The following is a 25,563-nucleotide window of genomic DNA, read 5'->3' on the forward strand; positions in this document are numbered from 1 at the left end:
AGTTCCCAGGTCTGTACACCCGCTGTGCCCATTATGAGGGGTTCCCATCATCCCTGTGCTGAGTTCCCAGGTCTTTACACCTGCTGTGCCCATTATGAGGGGTTCCCATCATCCCTGTGCTGAGTTTCCAGGTCTGTACACCTGCTGTGCCCATTATGAGGGGTTCCCACCATCCCTGTGCTGAGTTCCCGGGTCAGTACACCTGCTGTGCCCATTATGAGGGGTTCCCACCATCCCTGTGCTGAGTTCCCGGGTCTGTACACCTGCTGTGCCCATTATGAGGGGTTCCCATCATCCCTGTGCTGAGTTCCCAGGTCTTTACACCTGCTGTGCCCATTATGATGAGTTCCCACCACCCCTGTGCTGAGTTCCCAGGTCTGTACACCTGCTGTGCCCATTATGAGGGGTTCCCACCATCCCTGTGCTAAGTTCCCAGGTCTGTACACCTGCTGTGCCCATTATGAGGGGTTCCCACCATCCATGTGCTGAGTTCCCGGGTCTGTACACCTGCTGTGCCCATTATGAGGGGTTCCCACCATCCCTGTGCTGAGTTCCCGGGTCAGTACACCTGCTGTTCCCATTATGAGGGGTTCCCACCGTCCCTGTGCTGAGTTCCCGGGTCTGTACACCTGCTGTGCCCATTATGAGCAGTTCCCACCATCCCTGTGCTGAGTTCCCAGGTCTGCACACCTGCTGTGCCCATTATGAGGGGTTCCCATCATCCCTGTGCTGAGTTCCCAGGTCTGTAAACCTGCTGTGCAAATTATGAGGGGTTCCCACCATCCCTGTGCTGAGTTCCCAGGTCTGTACACCTGCTGTGCCCATTATGAGGGGTTCCCACCATCCCTGTGCTGAGTTCCCGGGTCTGTACACCTGCTGTGCCCATTATGAGGGGTTCCCACCACCCCTGTGCTGAGTTCCCAGGTCTGTACACCTGCTGTGCCCATTATGAGGGGTTCCCACCATCCCTGTGCTGAGTTCCCAGGTCTTTACACCTGCTGTGCCCATTATGAGGGGTTCCCATCATCCCTGTGCTGAGTTCCCAGGTCTTTACACCTCCTGTGCCCATTATGAGGGGTTCGCATCATCCCTGTGCTGAGTTCCCAGGTCTTTACACCTGCTGTGCCCATTATGAGTTCCCACCACCCCTGTGCTGAGTTCCCAGGTCTGTACACCTGCTGTGCCCATTATGAGTTCCCATCACCCCTGTGCTGAGTTCCCAGGTCTGTACACCTGCTGTGCCCATTATGAGGGGTTCCCACCATCCCTGTGCTGAGTTCCCAGGTCTGTACACCTGCTGTGCCCATTATGAGGGGTTCCCACCATCCCTGTGCTGAGTTCCCAGGTCTGAACACCTGCTGTGCCCATTATGAGGGGTTCCCACCATCCCTGTGCTGAGTTCCCAGGTCTGAACACCTGCTGTGCCCATTATGAGGGGTTCCCACCATCCCTGTGCTGAGTTCCCAGGCCTGTACACCTGCTGTGCCCATTATGAGGGGTTCCCACCATCCCTGTGCTGAGTTCCCAGGTCTGTAAACCTGTTGTGCCCATTATGAGGGGTTCCCACCATCCCTGTGCTGAGTTCCCAGGTCTGTACACCTGCTGTGCCCATTATGAGGGGTTCCCACCATCCCTGTGCTGAGTTCCCGGGTCTTTACACCTGCTGTGCCCATTATGAGGGGTTCCCACCACCGCTGTGGGATTTATATTTATTTTATATTATGGAGAATGTAACAGGAAGAGCTGAAACACACAAGGGTGGGCAGGAACATGAAAAACTCCCCAGTAGACAGGAAAAGTCACTTGGGAAAGGTTTTTATAGTCAGGAGATCATATTCTTGGTGTATCAAAGAAATATAAGATGTCAGGGGCTGACTGCTGGCCAGGTTCATCTATGACCATTGGAGAAAACCATTAAAGTCATCTAGACTTAAAAAAAAATTTTGCCTATAGTTCTACTTTAATTTATTTATTTTTCATTTTGGATAGAGCAAGGAAATTTTATAACCCCTGTCAGATTTTTTTTTTTTTATGTATTTTTTTCCCCCCCACCATCTGTGTCCCATTGTGGAGATTTTTCTGTCTCATAGGCAAACCAAGTGAGAGGAAATCCAGGGAATTGCTTGGAAACTCCCAGGTTACCAGAACTAATGTACCCATTGAAAGGTTTCCACACTATTACTTTTCTGGGGACAACTCAAAATTTGTGATTTTTTTTTCTTTGACTTTCAATGAAAATAGAAATCAGGACAAGTAGAGGGGGTGACTCTCTCAAAGCCCTTGTACACACGGTCGGACATTTCGACAACCAAATCCGTCAGATTTTGTCCGGATTCTGTCCGTCGAATCTTGTCCAAAACTGTTGCATACACACGGTCGGACAAAGTTGTTGAAAAATCCGATCTTTCAGAATGTGATGACGTAATTTCGTTACGATGGGACTACGTTCAGGCTAGTAGCCAATAGCTTTGATGTAGGAATTTGATCTGAGCACGTGTGGCACTTTGTCCGATCGAAATTCTCTACACATGATCGGAGTATGTCCTATCGGAAAATATTTCCAACATGTTGTAAAATTTGGTCCGACGGAAACAGTCCGATGCATACTACACACAGTCGGATTATCCGACAACACGGTCCGATAGGACACATTCCAACGGATTCTCCGACCGTGTGTACAAGGGCTAATAGGGATGGGCTGAACACCCCAAACAGCGAACCCCATTGAAGTCTATGTGAGCCGAACAGGCAAAATCAAAAGAACCCATTTTGAAGGCTTCTATGCAAGTAATTGACCATAAAGGGGATTTAGGAGTCTGGAGACTGCCCTGGGGGGGACATGCATCAATTGTTTTTTTCAGGAGCAGTGATTTTTAATGATGCTTAAAGTGAAACAATTAAAATGAAGTTCCTTTTAACTATCGTGCCTGGGGGGTCCCCTTGGTCCTCAGCATATCCCGCCCTCCACCTTTGTCCTCAGCTACCCCCCCCCCCCCCCCCACTCCAGTCCTCAGCTCCACCCACATTCCAGTCTCTTAGGGCCTTAAATTGAACACAAGCAGAGAGGATTATCAGTGGAGCTGGGAGTCTAGTCAAAGCATTTCCAATATCCAGCTGAAGTTACTTTTACAATAAAAGGAAGATCTCTTGGTGGAGCTGAAGCAGTGGAACATCGCAGTTGGTTTCAATTGCAACTAAGCGTGTTTGAGCCCTATAATCTGAGATCCACCCCTTCTGGTAAGAGGCTTTATTTGTCATTTATTGTGAGAGAACTTATGGATTCATTTTATGAACAATTTTTTGAAGGTTAACATGGACAATTTGCTTGTCAATATTTTTCATATTTTTAGGATTGCACACTAATTGGTATACAGTGCCTTGAAAAAGTATTCATACCCCTTGACATTTTCCACATTTTGTCGTGTTACCACCAAAACTGTAAATGTATTTTTTTGGGGATTTTATGTGATAGACCAACACAAAGTGGCACATAATTGTGAAGTGGAAAGAGAATGATAAATGGTTTTCAACATTTTTACAAATATATTTGTGAAATGTGTGGCGTGCATTTGTATGGCACCCCCCTGAGTCAATACTTTTTTAGAACCACCTTTCACTGCAATTACAGCTGTAAGTCTTTTTGGGGATGTCTCTACCAGGTTTACACATCTGGAGTGACTTTTTTTGCCCATTTTTCTTTGCAAAATATCTCATGTTCTCTCAGATTGGATGGAGAGCGTCTATGAACAGCATTTTTCATGTCTTGCCACAGACTCTCAATTGGATTCAATTGGATTTAGGTCTGGACTTTGACTGGGCCATACTAACACACGAATATGCTTTGATCTAAACCATTCCATTGCTGGCTGTATGTTTAGGGTGGTTGTCCTGTTGGAAGGTGAACCTCCGCCCCATTCCCAAGTCTTTTGCAAACTGTAACAGGTTTTCTTCTAAGATTTCCCTGTATTTGGCTACATCCATCTTCCCATCAACTCTGATCAGCTTCCCTTTCCCTGCTGATGAAAAGCATCCCCACAACAGGATGCTGCTACCACCATGTTTCATGGGGGGGATGGTGTGTTCAGTGTTGGTTTTCTGCCACACATAGTGTTTTGTTTTTAAGCCAAAAAGTTACATTTTGGTCTCATCTGACCAGAGCACCTTCTTCCACATGTTTGTTGTGTCCCCCACATGGCTTCTCGCAAACTGAAAATGGGACTTCTTATGACTTTCTTTCTACAATGTCTTTCTTCTTGTCACTCTTCCATAAAGGTCAGATTTGTGGAGAGCACGACTAATAGTTGTCCTGTGGACAGATTCTCCCACCTGAGCTGTGGATCTCTGCAGCTCCTCCAGAGTTACCATGGGCCTCTTGTCTGCTTCTCTGATGAATGCTCTCCTTGCCCGGCCTGTCCGTTTAGGTGGACGGCCATGTCTTGGTAGGTTTGCAGTTGTGCCATACTCTTTCCATTTTCGGATGATGGATTGAACAGAGCTCTGTGAGATGTTCAAAGCTTAGGATATGTTTTTATAACCTAACCCTGCTTTAAACATCTCCACAACTTTATCCCTGACCTATCTGGTGTGTTCCTTGGCCTTCATGATGCTGTTTGTTCACTAAGGTTCTCTAACAAATCTCTGAAAGCTTCACAGAACAGCTGTATTAATACTGAGTTTAAATTACACACAAGTGGACTCTATTTGCTAATTAGATGATTTTAGTTAGGGGTATTAGAGTAAAGGGGGCTGAATACAAATGCACGCCACACTTTCACATATTTATTTGTAAACCATTTTGAAAACCATTTATCATTTTCCTTCCACTTCACAATTATGTGCCACTTTGTGTTGGCCTATCACAGGGATATGCAATTAGCGGACCTCCAGCTGTTGAACTACAAGTCTCAGGATGCATAGCAAGACTCTGATAGCCACAAGCCCGACACCCAGAGGCAGAGGCATGATGAGACTTGTAGTTTTGCAACAGCTGGAGGTCCACTAATTGCATATCCCTGGCCTATCATATAAAATCCCAATAAACTGCATTAACATTTTTTGGTTATAACATGACAAAGTGGAAAATTTCAACAGGTATGAATACTTTTTCAAGGCACTGTATATAACGACCGTTTTTACAGTAGTTCATATCGTTCTAATCCTCCCACACAATTTTTTTCTCTTACAATAGGACACAAAGTGGCATTCTCGAACATGCCAAGCTATTTAACTAGTGCATAACATATGTCAGATATTGTTCTGTGTGAGCTCTAAGGCAAACAATAATTGATCTATAGATTGGGTGACACTCGCGCCCTGGTTATGTGCTGTGACTATATCTGGCCGCTGTGTATACTGTTCCCTTACAAGATTGGTTAAACTAAACAGCGCTTGCCTCACGCCACCTCTAATGAGAATCAGCTTAATCAATAAGTTACACTGGTGAATATCAAAACAATTGTGACCGAGTGAAAAATTGTAATTAATGACTCTAATATTATATACATTTTTTTTGGTAATAGTGACTTGATTTATACAATGTAAAGTGACTTGTGATAGTATGTGCAGATACAGCAAAAACAAAGTGCTTGGTGCTCCAAAGGTGACTGTAATTCCATCATTGTGGGGTGCCGCACTCACCAGATGGGTTGGACTCCTCTGCCTTATGCAGAGTCGACTGTGCTTTAGGTCTCTTGTGTGTGGGGGGGGGGGGGGGGACCTATCCCTCTGTAGTTTCCATCGGACACTTCCACTATGTAGGTTGGCCTCCTACGTTGGCACTCAAAATCCAGGGTGTGCAGGCATGGAATATACAAACAGAGGTCTCTTCATAGTGTAAGATCCTTTTAAAAACCTTTATTCAGCATAGGCATTTTATAATAAAAGTCCCTTTTTAAAAAGATGTTAACAGCTCTGGTAAAAAAAAAAAAAGGTCCCTATGCAGCTATCAGTGTCTGTTGAGCAAGGCAGTCGGCAGACCAGTGTGTGTTCCAACGTCTGGGCCGGATATGACGTATCGGGACTTCAGGCTTGATGAGTTTCGTCATCAAGGTGCAACATTATCAAAAGCAGGCCTGCTTTTTATAGCTGCACAGGGATGTTTTTACCAGAGCTGTCAACATCTTTTCAAAGGAACTTTTGTTATAAGATGCCTACGCTGAATACAGGTTTGTATATTCCATGCTTACACACCCTGGGTTTTGAGTGCCAATGTAGGAGGCCAACCCCATAGCGGAAGTGCCTGGTGGAAACCGCAGAGGGATAGGTCCCCCCACCCCCCCAAGAGATCTAAAGTGCAGTTGACTCTTTTCTGCCATAAGGCAGAGGAGTCCTACCCATCTGGTGAGTGCGGAACCCCACAGTGGTGGAATTACAGTCACCTTTGGAGCACCAAACACTTTGTTTTTGCTGTATCTGCACATATTATCACAAGTCACTTTACATTGTATAAATCAAGTCACTATTACCAAAAATGTATGTAATATTAGAGTCATTAATTTACATTTGTCACTCGGTCACAATTGTTTTAAAATTCACCAGTGTAACTTATTGATTAAGCTTAATGAGATAAGCGCTATTTAACCAACAATTGATCTAGCCTGATCTAAAAAACTGCATTTTTTTTTTTTTTTTTTTTATATATCAACATTTTTGATTTGGGGGGCTAACCTGGCCGAGATACAATGGTGTTTAAAAAAAAAAAAAAAAAAAAAAAAAAAAAATCTGAAACATGCATGTTTGTAGTATTTTGCTGACATTCACCATTATTTGATTGCATGTGGTTTTCATGGCTTGCAGAGCTTCTCAAAAAAAACTGCTGAAATCTGATATGTTTCCTTCTCTGTCTTTCCCCTCTCATACTTGCTAATGACATTTATTTAAAAAAACCAAAACTTGGTATTCATTTTGCTTTTCTATGCATTGCAGGCAGATCATGGCTGGTGGGAGGGGCCAGCAGGGTGCTGTCCATGGCTTCCTGAAAATATCACATCACCCGGCCTCATTACTCATCTCAGGGGCCCTCAGCCCAGATGAAAACATTGGGAGGGCTCTTGGGAGGAGTTGTGCAAATATCAAAATGCCTTATAGTTTCATAGTTAGTTTCATAGTTAGTAAGGTTGAATAAAGACACCAGTCCATCCAGTTCAACCTGTGTGTGTGTGTGTGTCTACCCCTATCCCTGTACATTACACACTCACATTGGTCCCTACCCTCAAGGAGCCTACAATCCAAGGTCCCCATTCATATACTAAGGCCAATTTTTGGACAGAAGCCAATTAACCTACCTGCGTGACTTTGGAGCCTTGATGGAGGAAGGAGGAGAGGGGGTACATAGGCCGGCTGAATTTACATGCAGACCACCCTGGGTAACACCCACATGTGATGCTGATCCTCAATGATTAAAATAACTGAAATCCAATGAATGGGACAGGTTGGGAAGGTAAGGGCTAGATGACGTATGTCTCAACCAACAACTCGCCCCCCCCCTCTCAAATTCCCACCTACCTTACACCAATCCTGCAGTATTCTGTAGGGATCTGCCATAGCTGTGCAGCACACGGGTCCTGCACCGCCATCTTCTATGATGTCATCAGGAGGCCAGTCCCCAGATGATGCACACGGCACACAGATGTGTCATCAGGGGGCCGTCTGCAAAAGGAAGAGACAATCACATGGGTATCCCAGGGGGTTGTGGGTACTTTATAAGCCATTCTCTCTTAGACAAGAATACAGGAAGGAGGGGATGTATTCCCTCAAAAAGGTAAAAATTATAAAATAAAGTTCTGATTGCAAGAGAGGAAGGGGAGGAGCATGGGCGATGTTAGGAAGTGGGTGGGAATGATGAAGAGCCTCATATTAAAAAGTGCAGATCCATCAAGGCTTTTATAAATCTGGGCAATTCATTCTGAAATACACATAAGCCGAGGTCACATAGTAAGATAACCTCTAGATATACAGGTAGCTAAAGTCGCATGCAAATCTCACCCTTTTTCTGTAAAAGTCTCTAGATTAACTGTGGCCCCTCCCAGGATTTCCTATACTAATGTAAGGGACAGCCTCACTGACCAATAGGTAGGATCTGGAGGCATTGATGGGTGGGGGCCAAAAAAAATTGAAATTTGCTTAGAACTTCAGCTGTCAATGACTCAGAATCTACTGATTACTTTTCTACATAGTAACCCCTGCCTTTGCATTATTTTTTTTCCCCCCCATCATATTTCAATCCCAGTTATTGAAATTCGGTATAGGTCCACTTTGAAGAGAGTTTTATCTTTCCCATACAGGATAAAGTGACAGTGAAGGTCTTTCATTCTTTTCTTTTTTTATTATTCTTCTGTTTTATCATTATAGGTGATAATCTGAGGCCAAAATGTTGACACGGGAGTTTGAAGGAAAGGATCAAGCATTTGATTATCAGAAATTCAGATTTGAGCCATCACAAGAAATAATAAACCTTGTCTTCGGTTATGTGGATAAAAGGGTGAGTGGCGGCTTCTGTCTGGTATTCGCCCAGCTAAAAAAACAATAGGCCACTTTTAAAATTCAAAACAGAATTCCTTTGCTTAGATTAGCAGAGCCACCAGGATGCGAGTAAAAATGTAAGAACGTGACAGAGGGTCTAACTTCCAAAATTTTTTTTGACATTTTCCTAAGTAACAATCTTTTTAAAATATTTCCTAAATAGTTGTGGACACTGGGGGATCTATTTATCAAAAATTCTTTGGAGGAATGTCACGAACAATAGTGCACGTCACACACATTTTGGCTGAAATTTCTCTAATAAAGCAATCCCTATGATCATCAGCTCCATCTAGTGGCTAACGTGGTATAGCTTTCTGAAATACCTCAATGAGAAAATATACCACATTTTGCCCACTAGATGGTGCTAACTATCACAGGGAATACTGTATATGGAGAAATTACAGCAAAATTGCACTAATGTGTTTGACATGCAATATGTTAATGAAATATATTGGGGGTTTGTAGTATGTCCTTGTCCTTCTATTCCTTCTCTTGCACTTTTTCCCCAAAATTCCTACCTGTGAAAATTACAGTTAGGCCCCTTTCACACTGGGGAAGGAGGAGCGTCTTTTAAGCCGCCGCTTTACCGTCGGATTTGTAGCGGTCGAGAAAGGGTTAAAAGTCAATCCATCAATCTGCAGAGGCTCTTTGCTGGTGGTATAGCCACGGTGCCCCATTGATTTCAATGGGCAGAGTCGTGGAGGACCAGTGTATACAAAGATGCTGCTAGCAGGGCCTTTTTTATTTTTTATTTTTTTTCCTTACTGCCAGCGCACCACTCCAGTGAGACAGCTCTCGGGGCTTTCACACTGGAGACGCAGCAACGGCTGTTTCAGGGCGCTTTGCAGGCGCTATTTTTAGCGCTGTTGCGCCTGCAAAGCTCCCTGGTGTGAAAGGGGTCTTACTGTGTAAATACAGATGCTGTAATAGATGATGCTGTGAAAAAATGGACCACATTGAAAGATGCAAAGTAACATTGTTTATAAACCTGGATCAGACAGGAGATAGAGAGATACAAAATAACATTGTTTATATGGGGGCAGCTGAACCTCTGCTTTGTGTCCATTGCATTCAAAGTGCGGACTATACAGATTTTTAAGCACCACAGTTTGTCGACATTTCCACAAGCGCACACAATTTTAAAGCATGATATGTTTGGTATCTATTTACTCGGTGTAACATCTTTCACCTTATACAAAAAAACGGGCTAACTTTTACTGTGTTTTATTTATTTTTATTTTTTTATTTTTCTCCCCTTATGTCTCTGCTAAAAAAAAAAAAATGTTTGGGGGGTTATAGGTAATTGTCTAGTAAAAAAAAATACTTGTAAGCAAAAATGTAATTAAAGGGCTGGGTATTTTTAATAAAACAAACAAACAAAAAAAAAAAATCAGAAGGAAAATAGTCGAAGAAAGGATGCTAAGGAGTTAATGAGGGCTGATTAGGGTAAACCAAGGGTTAAAAAGGAGTTTAAACAAAGGAACATTTTTATTTTTACCTGTCAGATTGCTTTAACTGATATCTACAGATTGAAGTTTTATCCCTTTGATCTGCAGATGAATGAACAGAATGATCTAATAGTAACAATATGTTAATTTGTATCTTCCCAATTCTTATTTAATGACAGTTAGGTGTGTGTGGGTGTTTTTTTTTTTTTTTTGTAGCACGGCCAAGATGCTTACCAGTCCCTGGAGTCCAGCACTTTCCTCCCACAGCCAGTTCTCCGTTGTCAGACCCTGGTGCCACCAACTTTAAGCTGGGAGCTGACTGACTTTTTCTCAGGAAATCACAGCCGGCTCCCCACTGCTCATATGAAGGATTGTGCGGTGCTTAAAAACTGGTCCCGCGGACTCCTGGGGCGTGTGATGCCAAGTTGCATAGTGCTCACCTAGGCCTGTCAGAAAATGGCACCCACTCCCATGAAAGAAAAAAATAAACACAAATTTTGGTAAAGTAGAGAGTGAGGTGGAGGATGGGAATCATTTTCAACCAAATATAAAAAAAAAAAATTGTTATGAGACGTATAAATATAACCCACCCAGCTTCAGCATCCCTTTAAATGGATCTTTATCTAGAAGATAATCACATGACCATTGTGACTGGCTCTCACCCATGGACACCTGATTGGAAGCCTGTCCCACCAGCTTCTGATTGGGACTAGAGACGGAGAGCTGGCTATACTGCGGCTATGATTATGCTGGGGGAATGCAGTGAGCGTGTTCTCAACACAAATCTTGGCTTTCCATGGACTCTTATGTGCAGTGTAAGAGCTTTAAAGCCCATCCTCTTTGCAAACCACACATATGCATGATGTGGGCAGCAAGAGGTTAAACTGAAAACACCAGTGTCATTATGATGTATTATTATAGATGTTTCTGTCTTCCTAGTTTACCAAACCATATGGATTTGCTGTGGACGTTGGCTGCGGAACGGGGCAGAACACAAGAATTATCGCTCCTTTCTTCAAGAAAGTTCTCGCAATCGACATCAGCGAGGCTCAGATAAAAGAAGCCAAGAAAGCTCCAGTGTCACCCAATGTCACATACAGGTGGGGACATTCTAAACGTGTTTCATTAGTTACATTCAGTGGAGGACTAGGAAGATTTTGCCTGGGGGAGCATATGCAGCCAAGTAGCCCCTTTCCTGATTAGAGCTGAGTGAACGGTTTGGCCCGAGGATGATTTTGGGCCAAACATTGGCTGTTTTCATATTTGAGGAACACCCAAATTCTCAGGGCGTTCGACCTTTGTTCGGAATAGTGCATTGGAAGCCCTGATTGGCTGAAGCAATGAAAGCTTTGCCCAATCAGGACACAGAGCACTGTCGGAGCCATGATTGGAGAAAGTAATGACTCTATCCAATCATGGCTCATTGTTCTTAGTCCCACCCCACACTATAAAAATATTCTCCTCATAGCGGCCATTTGCAGTGTGATATTGGAGTGGAGAGAGATAAAACAGGGCTCTGCAGTGCTACGATAGTTGGTGTGCTATTGTGATTCTATTGTTAGTGTAGAATATCAGTTTAGTGTGAGTGTAGTGTGCCCATTCATTTTTACTTTAATGTCTGTTTTATTTTGTCAGGCCAGGTTTCCTGCAGTATATATCAGTGCATTACTGCACATTTAACACAGTATATTTGAATGCGTTATTGCATGTTTAATACAGTAGATTGTAGTGCGTCAGTGCAGTTTTACTGCAGTATATTGTGGTGTCAGTGGAGTGTTTCTGTGTTGTGAGTGCTCAAGTGCATCAAACGCCACTTTCCATTGATTAAAGGGCATCCTCGTACACCTTTCCACATCTTTAATATGTTTTGTTAATAAGTGCCCCCCCATCATGTCTAAGAGGCCAACAGGGAGAGGCAAATGTTCCCATGGCACTGAAGGGGCCAGCAGCGTTTGTCTCCACAGGTAAAGGAAGACATGGTCAGTTCTCAAGCAGGGCATAATTTCCTCTGTTTAGTGATGTTGCCCGTGCCATCCAACCACAGCATGCAGAAGAGGTGGTGGATGTCTGGGTCTTTTATAGTACATGTGCAGCCGATTGCACTGTTGCTATTTGCAAACTTTGTCTCAAGCGTGGCAAAAAACATTTTGGATACCACATGCTTGTCCTGGCATGTAACCTCCCACCACTCAGCCCGTTGACAAGAGCACCTAAAAGCCACACAAGGGGCACAAATCTGTCCCTCCTCCTTACTCACCTCAGTATGCCCCTGTTATACCTCATGACCTCTCAGCAGCCTCCACTGACAGGGATGATGGTATTGCAGAGGGTGTCCCAGGTCTTTACAGCACATCTGCCAGCAGCACACTACCAGCTGTAGACTATAGGGCAGAGAAATTTGCCAGCTATCGGCTGCAGAGGAAAAAAGTCACTGCCACCCACATGCCCAGCGTCTAAATGCAGGCTTGTCAAAGCTGCTGGCTCTAAAACTTCTGCCTTTCCATCTGGTGGATTCTGCCCCCTTCTGTGAATTTGCACAATGTGCTGTACCACAATGACAGGTTCCCAGTCTCAATTTCTCTTCATGTTAGGCCATTCCAGCTCTCTACCATCACGTGGAAGGCAATGTTACAGTGTTGTGGAAAACATAGCTTTGCAGCTTCTGTTGGTGAAGAGGAGTGGTGGAGAAAGTGATGCATTTCTCTTTTTATTTTTTTTTAAGTCCTCGTTGTCCAGGACTGTCCACTTCCGCATGGTGGGTTATTATCTAGGGGCAAAAACAGATGGAGGCTTTCCAGTCAACGATCCACTGGCTTACTGGGTCATGAGAATAGACCACTGGCCAGAACTTGCCCCTGTGTGAAATTGAGCTGCCCTGCAGCTGGCATGCTTTCCGAAAAGGCATTTAGTGGTGCTGGAGCTTTTGTTACTGATAATAGAACGTGTCTGTCCACAGACTCCGTGAACCGTCTGACTTTTATCAAAATTAATCAGTCCTGGATTACCAGCAGCTATGAAGCCCCTGATGCCGATGTCGCAGATTAAGTGTTTTTTGGATGTGGAATCTCTGCAGGACTTCTAGGCTATCTAGTATTGTGGGTGTTTTCATCTGGAAGAAATTTTTTGGTGCAGGTTTCATGGGCACTATTAACACCCAAAGACAAATTTTTTTTCCGTACCTTTTTGACAGGTGCATATAATTTTTGCTTATAATAATTATTATATAATAAAGAGTACCTCGATTGGGTGTCGGTGATGCCTTCACACTGCAACCCTAAGACCAATTTTTCCACACTTGTTACTGCTATCCAAAGTCTACGAAAGACAAGAATTTATCCAAAAACATCTCTTAATTGTTGCCTCCATTATACAACTGGCTCTCTGAGCCATTGTTTGTAAAATAAAGACCGCTTGAATGGAAAGTCCCTTTTTTAGCTTTATAAATGTCATTACTGCAGCAGGCTCTATACATGGTACAGATGTGACACATTACAGGCAGACTAAGGGGACCACACGAGGTAATATATTTAAAGGAATTTTTTAATTTTATTTCTCATTTTGATGGTTTCACTTTAAGCATCAGTAAATCGCTGCTCATTAAAAATAGTTTACAGACTTTTTATTTTTTTCAGTGATGCGTGTCCCCCAGGGCAGTACCCGGACTATTGTATGCCCAATTACTTGCATATAAGCCCTCAAAATAGTGACTTTTGATTTTTCCAGTTTGGGTCCCATATACTTCAATGGGGTTTGCTATATGGTTCTGAACTTTTGTGATGTTCGAAAAGTTCTGCCGCAAACCCAACAGGGGGACATTTGGCCCATCTCTTTTCCTGATCTATAGACAGACCTATTTTGGCTAGAAAGTGCAAGAAAGTTTACCATGCAAAGTGTGACATAGTGCTGCAATAACTGGTGGGTATTCCTAACGGACATTGTTGGGGTGATTGGTGTGTATTCCTAAATTATATTGTTGGGGAATTGGGGGGAGGGACATGCTGTTTGTTTACATTTTGTAAAAATAAATGTGGCCCTTCTAGTGTGTAATGAACACAGTTCACCACTAGGGAGGAACTTTAGCTGTAAATGTGACATTGTTGGTGGTTTACTGGCTGCTGCATTGGCCTGGTACGCATTCATTCTAGTGTAAACAGGGTGAATGTGACTGGAGCATGTCAGTGAAGGATTCATTGGGCGATTATTATTTATTTTTTCAGTGAATTCTTTATAAACAGACCAACCCCTTTGTGCCATCTGGGAAGGGATGAGGTAGAAAAGTCAGAAGCACAGAGCCCAGGGTTGGACTTTCAATCCAACCAGATGGTGTCACTACTTAAAGTCTAATCTGTCATTCTCTGCAGTGTCTGTCCAGCTGAAGAGGTGGCGGTTGGTGACGCTTCTGTCGATCTACTAACAGCGAGTATTGCTGCCCATTATTTTACCATTGAGCCGTTTCTAAAAGAGGTAAAACAGTCTTCTTCTTTCATTTTATTTGACTGCTGTCCCTTGTAAAATGTGCTGTATGTTACATACACCTGACTGGGGATTCTGTACACTGTGCTGCATGTTAAAATAATCTGGACTCCTGAGCAATGTGCTGCATGTTGAATACTGCAGACAGCTGTACAATTTATGCATTTTGTGTGGTCTATTCTGTACCGTGTACATTATGATTTGTTTATATAGCCTAAACTGTATGCTGTGCTGTATGTTGCATACAGTGGATAACTGCAATCTGTTTACTGTGCTATACAATACATCCACCAAACTAAACTCCAATAAGACAGGCCCCACACTAAAACCCTCTGTTCCACTGCTGTTTAATCGATTGACGGCACACACTGAAAATCCCTGCTGGAAGCCATGCTCTAACGCTTTCACCCATCACAGGGCTTAATGAGGAGTGTACCATTTTAGGGACGTGGATTCTGGCAGGAGTTTTCATTGTGTGCTGTCTGTGGATCAAGAGTGGACTTCTGGGCTTGAGCACCTGGCTGGTATATAGGAGGTGGAGGATACGGGTGGGTTGGGATCATTGAACATACAACATACAAATGAACGAAGGGCGGACTCTGGATGGTGGGCACAGAATGAGCCCCCCTAAATATTGCACCTGGGGCCACGTCCCCTCTGCCCCTATGCTACACCCCTACATACAATGAACTGCTACTCTCTATACCCTGTGCTATATATTATACACCAAACGTTTGCACTCTATACATTACTTTCCTCAAATCGCTGAACTCTATATGCTAAAATACAAATATTTTAAAACTTTTTTTTTTTTTTTAAATAAAATCACTATTTCATTCTGTTCAGCGAAGGGGCACTCTTTTGCTGATATATTAATGTTGATGTTATTTCAGGTCGATCGGATCTTAAAGCCAGGAGGCTGCCTTGCTATCTTCACCTTCTTGCCCAGTATAGAAGTCCACTACAAGGACTGCTCAGAACAGATGACTCAAGTCTTTGCAGATGTAAGTACTGAATATCTTTGTGTTTTCAATGTCCCTTGTCTTACATACTGCCTTGTCTGAGATTTCGCTGTTGTCTTTGTGAGTGATAAGAAAACCTGGCATAAGTCCGATTTATGAATTTGGAAATGTGCACCTGCACTCCCCTTTCTGGGACGCTCAATATGCAAATACTGACTGACTCCAAAGTCAGAGCTATGCCCCGCCCACTCCATGTACAATACTTCCATTGGTCAGAAAGTGGCAGTGCATTGTACTGGGGGGTGTGCTGGTAGCCCTCATACACATAATCTGGGGGCCCTCAGCATGAATATATTATATGTTGGCACCTTTTGTGTGATCTGATTTTAAAACCTTTGGTCAGCTTCAGTGATCCTATGTGTTAAGATGTTTGCTTTAAATACAATATTAATCAGGAGGTACTTGTAATTTTTTTTTTTTTCAATTAGAATCCAGCATTGACTCCAAATAGATTACTCAGTGTACAATATGCATTAAATAAACAAATTAGTTGTGCATATATAGACACATTAGGGTTGATTTATTAAAGGCAAATAGACTGTGCAGTTGCTTTAGAGCTCAGTTAATAGAGGGGAAGCTCTGCTGACTTCCATCATCCAATCATGTGCAAGCAAAACCCTTTTTTTTTTTTCTTTCCTTTCATGTGATTGGGTATTCTTTGCAAAGTGAAGCTTCACCTCTTTTACTAAACTCTGGAGAAACTGCACTTGCAAAGTGCACAGTCTGTTTTCCTTTAGTAAATCAACCCCATTAATGTTTAACAGCCAACTCCAAGAAAGGGGCCCAGTCAGTGTTTAATCACCTCAATACAGGGCACTTATACCCCCCTCCTACCCAGACCAATTTTCAGCTTTCAGCGCTCTCACACTTTGAAAATTACTCATGCTACACTGTACCCAAACAAAATTGTTATAATTTTTTTTCACACAAATAGAGCTTTCTTTTGGTATTCATCATTGGACACAGCCAGTCACATGGTAAAGAGACAATTTTATTGGCTCTTTACCCTGATTGGGGAGAGCCTGTGTCCAAGGGACATGCCTCATCCCTGATCGCTGCGTGCTCCCGGGGGGCGTGCAGGAGTGGCGAACGGGTGGACACATATGATGCCTTCCCAGAGGGAGGTGCTCTTCCTGCTGGTGGAGTTTAGTTTAAAGGGAGGAGGTACAAAGGGTAATAGCTGGGGGGATAATCTGATGGCGGTGACTCGGGTACAGTTCTTAGGTGGAGGCGGGGTAGGCTTCTCTGAATGAGTGAGTTCTCAGCTATCGCCTAAAGGCGGACAGGGGAGGAACTGACCGGACATACTGGGGCAGGGAGTTCCAGAGGATGGGGAGGCTCTGGGGAAGTCCTGGAGGTGAGAGTGGGAGGAGGTAACTAGAGTGGAGAGGGTGATATCTGCAGATGAGGTTGGTGATGTAGCTGGGGGCGATGTTGTGGTTAGTATTTAGAATTTTATACAATGGGGTAGTGGAAGCGAGGGATTGGCAGAGAGGGGCAGCAGCCATGGATCGTTTAGTAAGGTGTATAAGCCTGGCAGCAGCATAGACTGAAGGGGGGATAGCCTGTGTGAAGGTTGACCAATGAGGAGGGAGCTGCAGTAGTCAAGGCTGGAAATAAAGGAGGAATGAATAAGTTGCTTTGTGGTGGTGGTAAATGGGAAGGGGAGAATTCTGAAAATGTTGTGGAGCTTAAGGTGGCAAGATTTGGCCAGTGATTGGATGTGGGGGGTGAAGGAGAGGTCAGAGTCTAGGATTAGCACATCTGTAGTGTGTTTATAGTTTGTCACCGTGCACTTTATAACTAGTTAGCACTCTGTTTATGGTATTTATTGATATTTATTATTATATGGTTATTACTAATTATACGAGTAGACATTTCCTGTTTTTGATTTAGCATATTGGAATAGTTGCACTCTGTTAATGAGCACTTGGCACTTTCTTGCACGGGAAATTGTATTTCATTGAAATATAGATAGGCATACATAGCCTATCACTTGATATATGCACAAGTTGCCCCTGGTGGGCGTTTATTTATTTTAATACTTCTTTATAAGTGTTAATATATTAGATCCTAATACCATTATATCTTCTTGTATTCACGCATGTACAACACTGTCTGGTGCTAGCACCTCTGTAGTTGCTTTTGTAGATTGTCATTGTGCACTACCTTATTATATTTTTTTCAGGCTATATACAACCATCTAGAGTGTATTGAATACTCAAATATTGTTTGTTTTGAACCTTTTGAGTTCTATTCTGTATATGTACTAGACGGAGTAGTAGGGTAGACAGTCCTCTTTTCCTAATCAAATTAGAATAGCGCAACATCAATTTACTCCATACAGAGTCTAGGATTACACCCAGCACCTTGGCATGTGTGGAAGGACCAATGGTTGTGCCATTGATCTCAATGGTAAAGTCATGGGTAGGGGATCGTGAAGGAAGAAATATAACAAGCTCAGTTTTAGAAAGACTGAGTATGAGGAAGTGGTGTGACATCCATTTTATAAAGTATCTCAGAAAAGTGAGTACACCCCTCACATTTTTGTAAATATTTTATTAGTGTTGAAAATATTTTTATTGAACATTTCAAATGAAAACAATAAGACAGTAACCGTCATGAGGCAAAAACAAGCAGGAACAGTAACAGGATTACATTCACGGGTGTCCGGCTAATGACTATCAGCCACAGTCGGCCCCGTCTGAAAGTTTGGAAAACATGGAAAACATCCTGTTCCCGATCCACAAGGCCACAGCAGGGAAAAAATACTCATGGGTTAATACATGAGACAACGTGTAATTAATATTGCGAAGAAGACAGAAAGAAAGAGAGAAGAGAAAAGGGAAGAGAGGAGCAAGAGAAAGAGGAACAGAGTGGTAGAGGGGAAAAATGTATAGCAAGATGAGAGGAGAGGGAAAGGGGGGAAGGGGAAGGGATAGGGATGGGGGGGGGGTAGGGTAGGAGAGAGCCCACAGCGTCTCTACGCGTCCAGGATTTGTTTCATTAAGTTGTCAGAGGAAGAGAAGCGGAGCCAGATCGACCATTGAGATATAAACTTGGTGTAAGTGTCATTGTCCAGTGCCAACATCTCCTCCATTCTCATGGTGTCATTCATAATGGATACCCACCGCGACAATGGGGGAGTAGTCGTCGTCTTCCAATAAGCAGGTATCAGCTGCCTAGCAGAGGACATAAAAAAGCGGAGTAATCTTTGTCTCTGCGATTTAATAGACCCGGGCAGTATGGAGAGTAATGCAATTTTCGGGGAGATAGAAACCGGAGTATCAGCTAGAAGATTATAACAGTCAAAAACCTGTGTCCAGAAGGGGCGGATCCTCTCACAGTCCCACCAGACATGTATATAAGTTCCGACTGAAGCTTCACAGCGCCAGCAGGTGGCTGGCGTAGATGGGAAGATTTTGTGTAAAGTAGCAGGGTCTCTGTACCATCTGGACAGTAGCTTATAGTTCTTCTCTTGAGAGTAGCAGGAGATGGTCGACTTGTGCGTGAAGTGGAAAGAGGTTTGCCATTCCGGCACAGAGATGTCTTCACCCAAATCCGCAGACCACAGCCTAGTATAAGATGGGAGCTGATCATGCGCTAAAGTCTGTAGCAAGTTGTATAAGGAGGATAGCAGGTGTTTGGGGGTTTCTGGGAGCGAGCACAACACCTCAAAGTTGGTAAGCTTGCGGTGTATTTGAGAGGAGGAGTGTAGGCGTTTGGCTCACGGCCCTACAGGTGTCCGCATTTACCAATCTCCAGAGTCTGTCAGGGGGACCGGGGTCCCCTGAGAGGGATGTACAAATGTGAGAGCTTGTGGCCACTCCGCACGCCTAAAGGGTCCTAGAGAGGCTGCCCCTGTACTTTGTGGCAGAGCAGGATGGTCAAAGAGGGACGTCAAGGGGCCCGGATCAGAGGAAAGGGTGGTGTTTAGCCCTGTCTTATACCATAATTTCAAGGAGGCCAAAGTCAATGGGGATAAGGATGTCATACTAGGGTAGTCCTGATTGTATCCCCATAGAAGAGCTCGGAGATCCACAGGAGAAAGGTCCTGTTCAACAGCCACCGAGGCCTTGCAGGGAGGACGGGGGAACCATTCTATGATGCGAGTCATGTGAGCAGCCGTATGGTAAGTCTCAAAGTCAGGGAGGCCTGTTCCCCCCATAGTCTTCGGGAGTGTAAGCATTTTTTTTTTTTTTTTTTTAACAAAGTGAACTTTATTTGAACAAAGAAACATACAGGTCAGCTCAAGACATACATTCCATCAATAAATTATCCAAGTACATATAGCAAACAGGGCATTATTACTAGATAAAGAGCATACCACAAATCTGTGCATGTAATTAATCACTGTACACCGAAGTGAGCGGCGTCTGGTATAGGAAAAAAGGAGGGGGGGAGAAAGAAGGATACGCCATGTTCCGGGGGCGTAGGGGGGGACAGTAGTGGGAGAGTGGGAGGGGGGAAAAAACAAGGGGGGGCCATGAAAGCAGGGGGGGGGCCAGGTTAAGCCACAAGCCCACCCAATGTAACAGAGGGGGAGGGGGGGGGGGGAGTAGGAAAAAAGGGGGGGGGGGGGGGGGGGAGAGGGGAGGATCAAAACGGGCCATCCGGGGAACAGGTAACAATCACCAGACGCACGTCCTTCGCTCCCCGCCAGTGGATCCTCACTCCCCCTCTGGAACAGGAGGAGGAGTCACCACCGACAGAGAGCCCCACGAGTCTATCCAAGAGGACCAGACCTTGTCAAATTTGTGTGGGCAGTTTCTATTGATATATGTAATTTTGTACAGCGGCAAAACAGCATTCAAGGTATTTCTCCAGGCAATGATAGTGGGCGGGAGCTCAGACCTCCATTTCAGCATCACCTCCCGTCTAGCATAGTAAGTGGCAAAGGCCACAAATAGTCTTCCATATTTCCCCACCGTCTGGTCATCCACCACATTCAGAAGCATGAGCTCTGGCTGCAACTTCAGAGAGCCCTCAACAGCCTGATTAATGTCAGTCAAAATTTGAGCCCAAAACGTTTGTAGCTCTGGGCAGGACCACACCATATGCATAAATGTGGCCTCTTCGTTACCGCATCTAGCACACGCAGGGGATCTATCCTTATATATAAACGCCAATCTCTGCGGCGTATAATAAGTCCGGTGCAGAAACTTTAGCTGAATAAAACGGTCCCTAGCCGATATCAAAGTTGATACATAGGAGGAGACACAAGACTCCCAGTCTTCTTCCCTCAGGGACGGGATGTCCCTCTTCCATTTAGCGTAAAGCCAGGGCAGACTAGGCTTCCTGGAGGCGGTCAGGTGAAAATAGATTGTGGATAGGGGGGCCATTAGAAGTTTAGCAGTTAACAACGTTTCCACCGGGTCTTTCCCAAGCGTCACCCCGTCCGGGAACTGGTGCTGAAAGGCGTGCCTCAGCTGTAGAAACCGGAAAAACATCCAGTTTGGTAGTTCAAATTTAGCTTTGAGTTCGGGGAATGTACCCAACCTACCCCCTATCACCACATGCTTTAAAGTGACTATCCCCTTTCTGGCCCATACCTGGGGGTCCGGGATACTCCGAAAGTGAGACAGACTCGGATTACCCCACAGGGGCATGTGGGGAGAGACTACCCCAGGAGTCCGCTGGGCCCTCTCCACCCGATTCCACACCCGGACTGTTGTACGCATCAGGGAGGTAATGCAAGGATGCGCTCCCGCACCCCGGTAGGGCAAGTTGCTTAGCGCTGCGTAAGACCCCAGAATTGCAGCCTCCAGAGTCACCGCTGGGTTGTCCCTTGGCTGCGAGAACCACCACCGGGCAGTAACCAACACCGCTGCCCAGTAGTAGCGCTGGAAGTCAGGAAGGGCGAGCCCGCCCTGCCCAACCGCCAGTTGCAGGGTGGACAGTGCCAAACGCGGCACTTTGCCCAGCCACACAAAGGAGGTAATAATAGATCTTAGCTTGTTGAAATAAGTCACCGGGATCTCGATCGGGGTGTTTCTAAAGAGGTAAAGAAACTTCGGCAGGTAGACCATCTTGATAAGGTTCACTCTCCCCACCGGGGACAGGGGCAGCGCCCTCCAGTCCATGCAGCGCCTAGAGAATTGGGCCAATAGCGGTTTCAGATTAAGCTCCATATATCGTGCCGTTGGGCCACCCATCCATATCCCTAAGTATTTAAAGCTTTCCACCCAGACTAGCGGGTTCTGCAGATTGGGCCTAGGCCCGGACGGGCTCAAAGGGTAAATTAAGGACTTCCCCCAGTTGACTCTAACACCCGAGTACATTCCAAAGTCGTCGACCAACCGCAAAGCCGCGGGGAGTGAAGAAGAGACATCCGTTAGATACAGAATAGTGTCATCCGCATATAAGGATATCTTCTCCTCTAACACTCCCACCCGAATGCCCCGCACCTCGGACGCATCCCGGATTCTAGTGGCCAGCGGCTCCACCGCCAGGGCGAAAAGCCCGGGCGACAGCGGGCATCCCTGTCGGGTACCCCTTCCCAGGGGGAAGGCCCGCGAGAGGGAGTTGTTTGTACGTATACGAGCAGTCGGGGAAGCATACATCAACTGCAGCCACTGAATAAACACAGGTCCAAACCCAAATTTGCGAAGGACAGCCCAGAGGTAGTCCCATTCTACTGAATCAAAAGCCTTTTCGGCATCCAGGGACACCACCACCCCCGGGCTGCCCTCCCGTGCTCCATCCAAGTGTGTCAGCAGTCTACGTATATTGATGTCAGTCCCTCTGCCCGGCATAAAACCGGACTGGTCCGGGTGCACTAAAGCTGTGATCACCGTGTTCAGGCGCGCCGCCAGAACCTTCGCCAGGATTTTCAGATCCACATTCAGGAGAGATATGGGCCTGTACGAGGAACACAGTTCGGGATTCTTGCCAGGCTTAGGGAGGACTATAATAACCGCCTCTGACATGGACCCAGGGAGCACCCCGTCGTCTCGCGCCCGCATAAGAACCTCTCTAAAGACAGGTAGAACGTCGTCCGCGTAATATTTAAAAAACTCCGCAGGGAACCCGTCCGGGCCAGGCGTCTTCCCCCCCTGCAACGATTTAACTGCCCGTTGGACTTCCGACAATGTGAGGGGGCTATCCAGAGTTTCCCTGGCCGTGTCAGTGAGACACGGCAGGTCTACTTGCGCCAGGTAGGAACTCAGTTCCTCCCCCGTATACCGAACTCTAGAGCTATAAAGCTCTTGATAGTAAGAGGCAAAGCTAGCATTAATCAGAGACGGATCAGTTAGAATTTCCCCATCAGACGCCTGAATACGCGAGATCGTTACCGGAGAAGAATGCTCCCTAGACAGCCAGGCCAGCAGCCTGCCACTGCGCTCACCCTGCTCAAAAATTCTCTGGCTTTGGTGGAGCAAGCGGACTTTTGTAGCGGAGGCCCGTAAAAGTTCGACATCCCTCAGAGCTTCCCTGAAACAGGCGTAGGTCTGAGGCGATCGGTCCCTAACATAACCCGACTCCAATAGGAGGACTCTGTCCTCAGCTTCCTGAAGGTCCCTCCCGACTGCCCTGCGAACCTCACCAATACGAGCCTGCAAGTGTCCACGCATGCACACCTTGAAGGCATCCCACGTATCCGGAATGGGCACCTCCCTATCTCGCGTGCTCCAGAAATCAGCAATATCTGCCCTGCCGGGTACAGTTATCCGCGGGTCAGCAAGCCAGAATCTGGAGAGGCGCCAAAGGCTCTCTGAGGGGGGACAAGACAATTCCAACGTTAGGGAGACCGGGGCATGGTCCGAGATCCCCCTGGGTAGGATGGAGATCCCCCGCACCCTGGATAGGATAGGACCCCCCGAGTACACCAGGTCTATCCTGGAAAAAGTCTTGTAGGTCGCTGAGTGACAGGTGTAAGCCCTCAGCTGGGGATGTCGCCACCGCCATACGTCAGTGAGGTTAAACACCTCGGCCCACGCCCCCAGCGCCGAGACGGCGCTCGAGGCCTGTGACATTCTGTCCATTGCGGGGTCCGGGACCATGTTGAAGTCCCCCATCAGCAGGATATTGTCCGTGCCATACTGTGTTAATTTCGTCACAATCTGGTACAGCAGTGGCACCGAGGCCGGCGGAGGCAGGTATAACCCCACCAACACCACCTCCAGGGACATAATGCTGGCATGGACAATAACAAACCTTCCCATGGGGTCCACCTCCAGGGCCAATAGTCGGAAAGAGAGGGATTTGCGGACAAGAATACTCACTCCCCTCGCTAGGTTCGAGTAGGTTGAATGGTAGGAGTGCCCTACCCAATTTCTGCGCAAACTCAGAACTCTGCTGCCTATTAGATGTGTCTCTTGCAAAATACAAACGTGGGGAGAGTGCTTCTGCAAAAACTGGAACACCAGCGACCTCTTAACCTTAGAGTTCAGTCCCCTGGTGTTCCAGGATATAATTTTACAGGAAGACATAAAGCACTACATACCACTTCACAGGGTCAGGCCGAGCTCCCGCCACACCACCATCTCGTGGCCGCACCAGTACATTATTAATGGAAGACAGAAAGCAATAATGACAGTTAACAAGCTGACTCATACAAACTTCAACATGTTGGAATAAAACAATAACCCCAACCCCAATCCCCCCTCCCCCCCACCCCGCCACCCCCCACCCAACCCGGAGGGGGCTTCACTCCCAAACCAAAAAGGGACAACAGGCCCCCGTGGGGACGTGCACTGCAAGAGGGCACCAGAGACCCGTCCTCTGGAGAACAGTACATGGAGCGGGTAACGGAGTCCGGCAAGTCATTACAAACTAATCTCCCGGCCAAGGCCGGGGGCACTTAACTTAGAGGCCAAACCTGACAGGGGAGGTGGGATAGCAATAGGGCCGCCCGCCTCCAACACAGTCAACTCGGGCGGAACCCGCGGATCCGAGAGGCCGGGGGGCACCCCAGCATCACAGGGGCCCCAGGAAACATCCGGCTCAACCCAGCAGGGGTCCAATGTCAGAGATCCCGCAAGCCCCTGCAGGATCTAACCAAGGCAAGGCTACCCCACACCCCGGGACAATCAACACAGGTCCCACCCCACCAGAACCCCCAGAGAAGCAGGATAGCCGGGGATGCCCACGCACCCGACAGGGCGGCCAGCAGTCATCACGTGCCGGCTAGACAAAAGTGGGGGGGGGGGGGGGAAGCAGCCAGGCAAGGGCGGTAAGGCGGCCCAGTTGGGGTCACCGTACTTCAGGATACCGGCCATGTCCAGTTCCAAAGTCCAACGGGGCCGGAGTCAGAAGGCAGCCGAGCCGGGGGCCTACACCGACAGGAAAAGGGGGGGGGGAGAAGGTGGTCCACCATAGAGTACTGGCCCGATCGGGCCACCGGTCCACAGGATCCCAGCGAATGGCCCCCCCGCCCCCCCCCCCAAAAAACCCACCCCCCAATGAAGTAAATAAGAAAAAAGGAAAAAATAAAACAGGATAAGGACAAGTGGCCAACTGAGTGGCAGCAAGGGCATGTCACTGGCAAATTAATGTCGCTGCACCGTTTCAATCCAGGAGGAGGCCTCCTCCGGGGAAGTAAAGAATCTCACCCGCTCCCCGTCCTCCACCCGCAGTCGGGCCGGGAAAAGCATGCTGTATTTCAGGCCCTTGGAACGCAGCTTGGCTCGGACCCCATCAAAGGACTTGCGCTGGCGTTGCGTTTCCACGGTGTAGTCCGGGAAGATCATTATCCGTGCGTTTTCAAACTTCAGCTCCTGGACCCCTCTAGCCTCCCGCAGCACCACATCTCGATCTTTATAATGCAAAAGTTTAAAAATAAAAGTGCGAGGGGGAGCTCCCGGTGGGCCTCTGGTAGCCGGCATACGGTGGGCTCTCTCCACTGTAAAGAAGGGGGAGAACTGGGCCCTCGGTAGCAGTTCTTTAAGCAGCCTTTCTATGAAGGAAACAGGGTCAGTACCTTCAGAGCCCTCCGGAAGGCCCACGACGCGCAAATTGTTGCGCCGGTTCCGGTTCTCGGCATCCTCCGCACGGGACTCCAGGGCCTTGACTCTGATTTTCAGGGTATGGATGTCACCGGCATGGTCCCGTACCGCATCCTCCGTCGTGGACACCCGCTGCTCCACCTCCGCAACTCT

At 46.4% G+C, this 25,563-nt stretch overlaps 1 protein-coding gene across 1 annotated transcript in view; it reads left to right on the forward strand.

Annotated features, from left to right (window-relative positions):
• Positions 1–3,071: 3,071 nt before the first annotated feature.
• Positions 3,072–25,563, forward strand: part of LOC143923553 (ubiquinone biosynthesis O-methyltransferase, mitochondrial-like) — a 35,035-nt gene continuing 12,543 nt past the window's right edge. The window contains exons 1-5 of the mRNA XM_077447321.1: positions 3,072–3,237; positions 8,350–8,479; positions 10,908–11,068; positions 14,330–14,432; positions 15,335–15,445. Coding sequence (XP_077303447.1) covers positions 8,369–8,479; positions 10,908–11,068; positions 14,330–14,432; positions 15,335–15,445 — 486 coding nt within the window. The 5' untranslated portion in view covers positions 3,072–3,237; positions 8,350–8,368. The remainder of the gene's footprint in view (positions 3,238–8,349; positions 8,480–10,907; positions 11,069–14,329; positions 14,433–15,334; positions 15,446–25,563) is intronic.

This window comes from Lithobates pipiens, unplaced genomic scaffold (assembly GCF_037356315.1).
Source record: "Lithobates pipiens isolate NorthernLeopardFrog02 unplaced genomic scaffold, aLitPip1_a1.2 Scaffold_22, whole genome shotgun sequence".
Classification (NCBI taxonomy): Eukaryota; Metazoa; Chordata; class Amphibia; order Anura; family Ranidae; genus Lithobates; species Lithobates pipiens.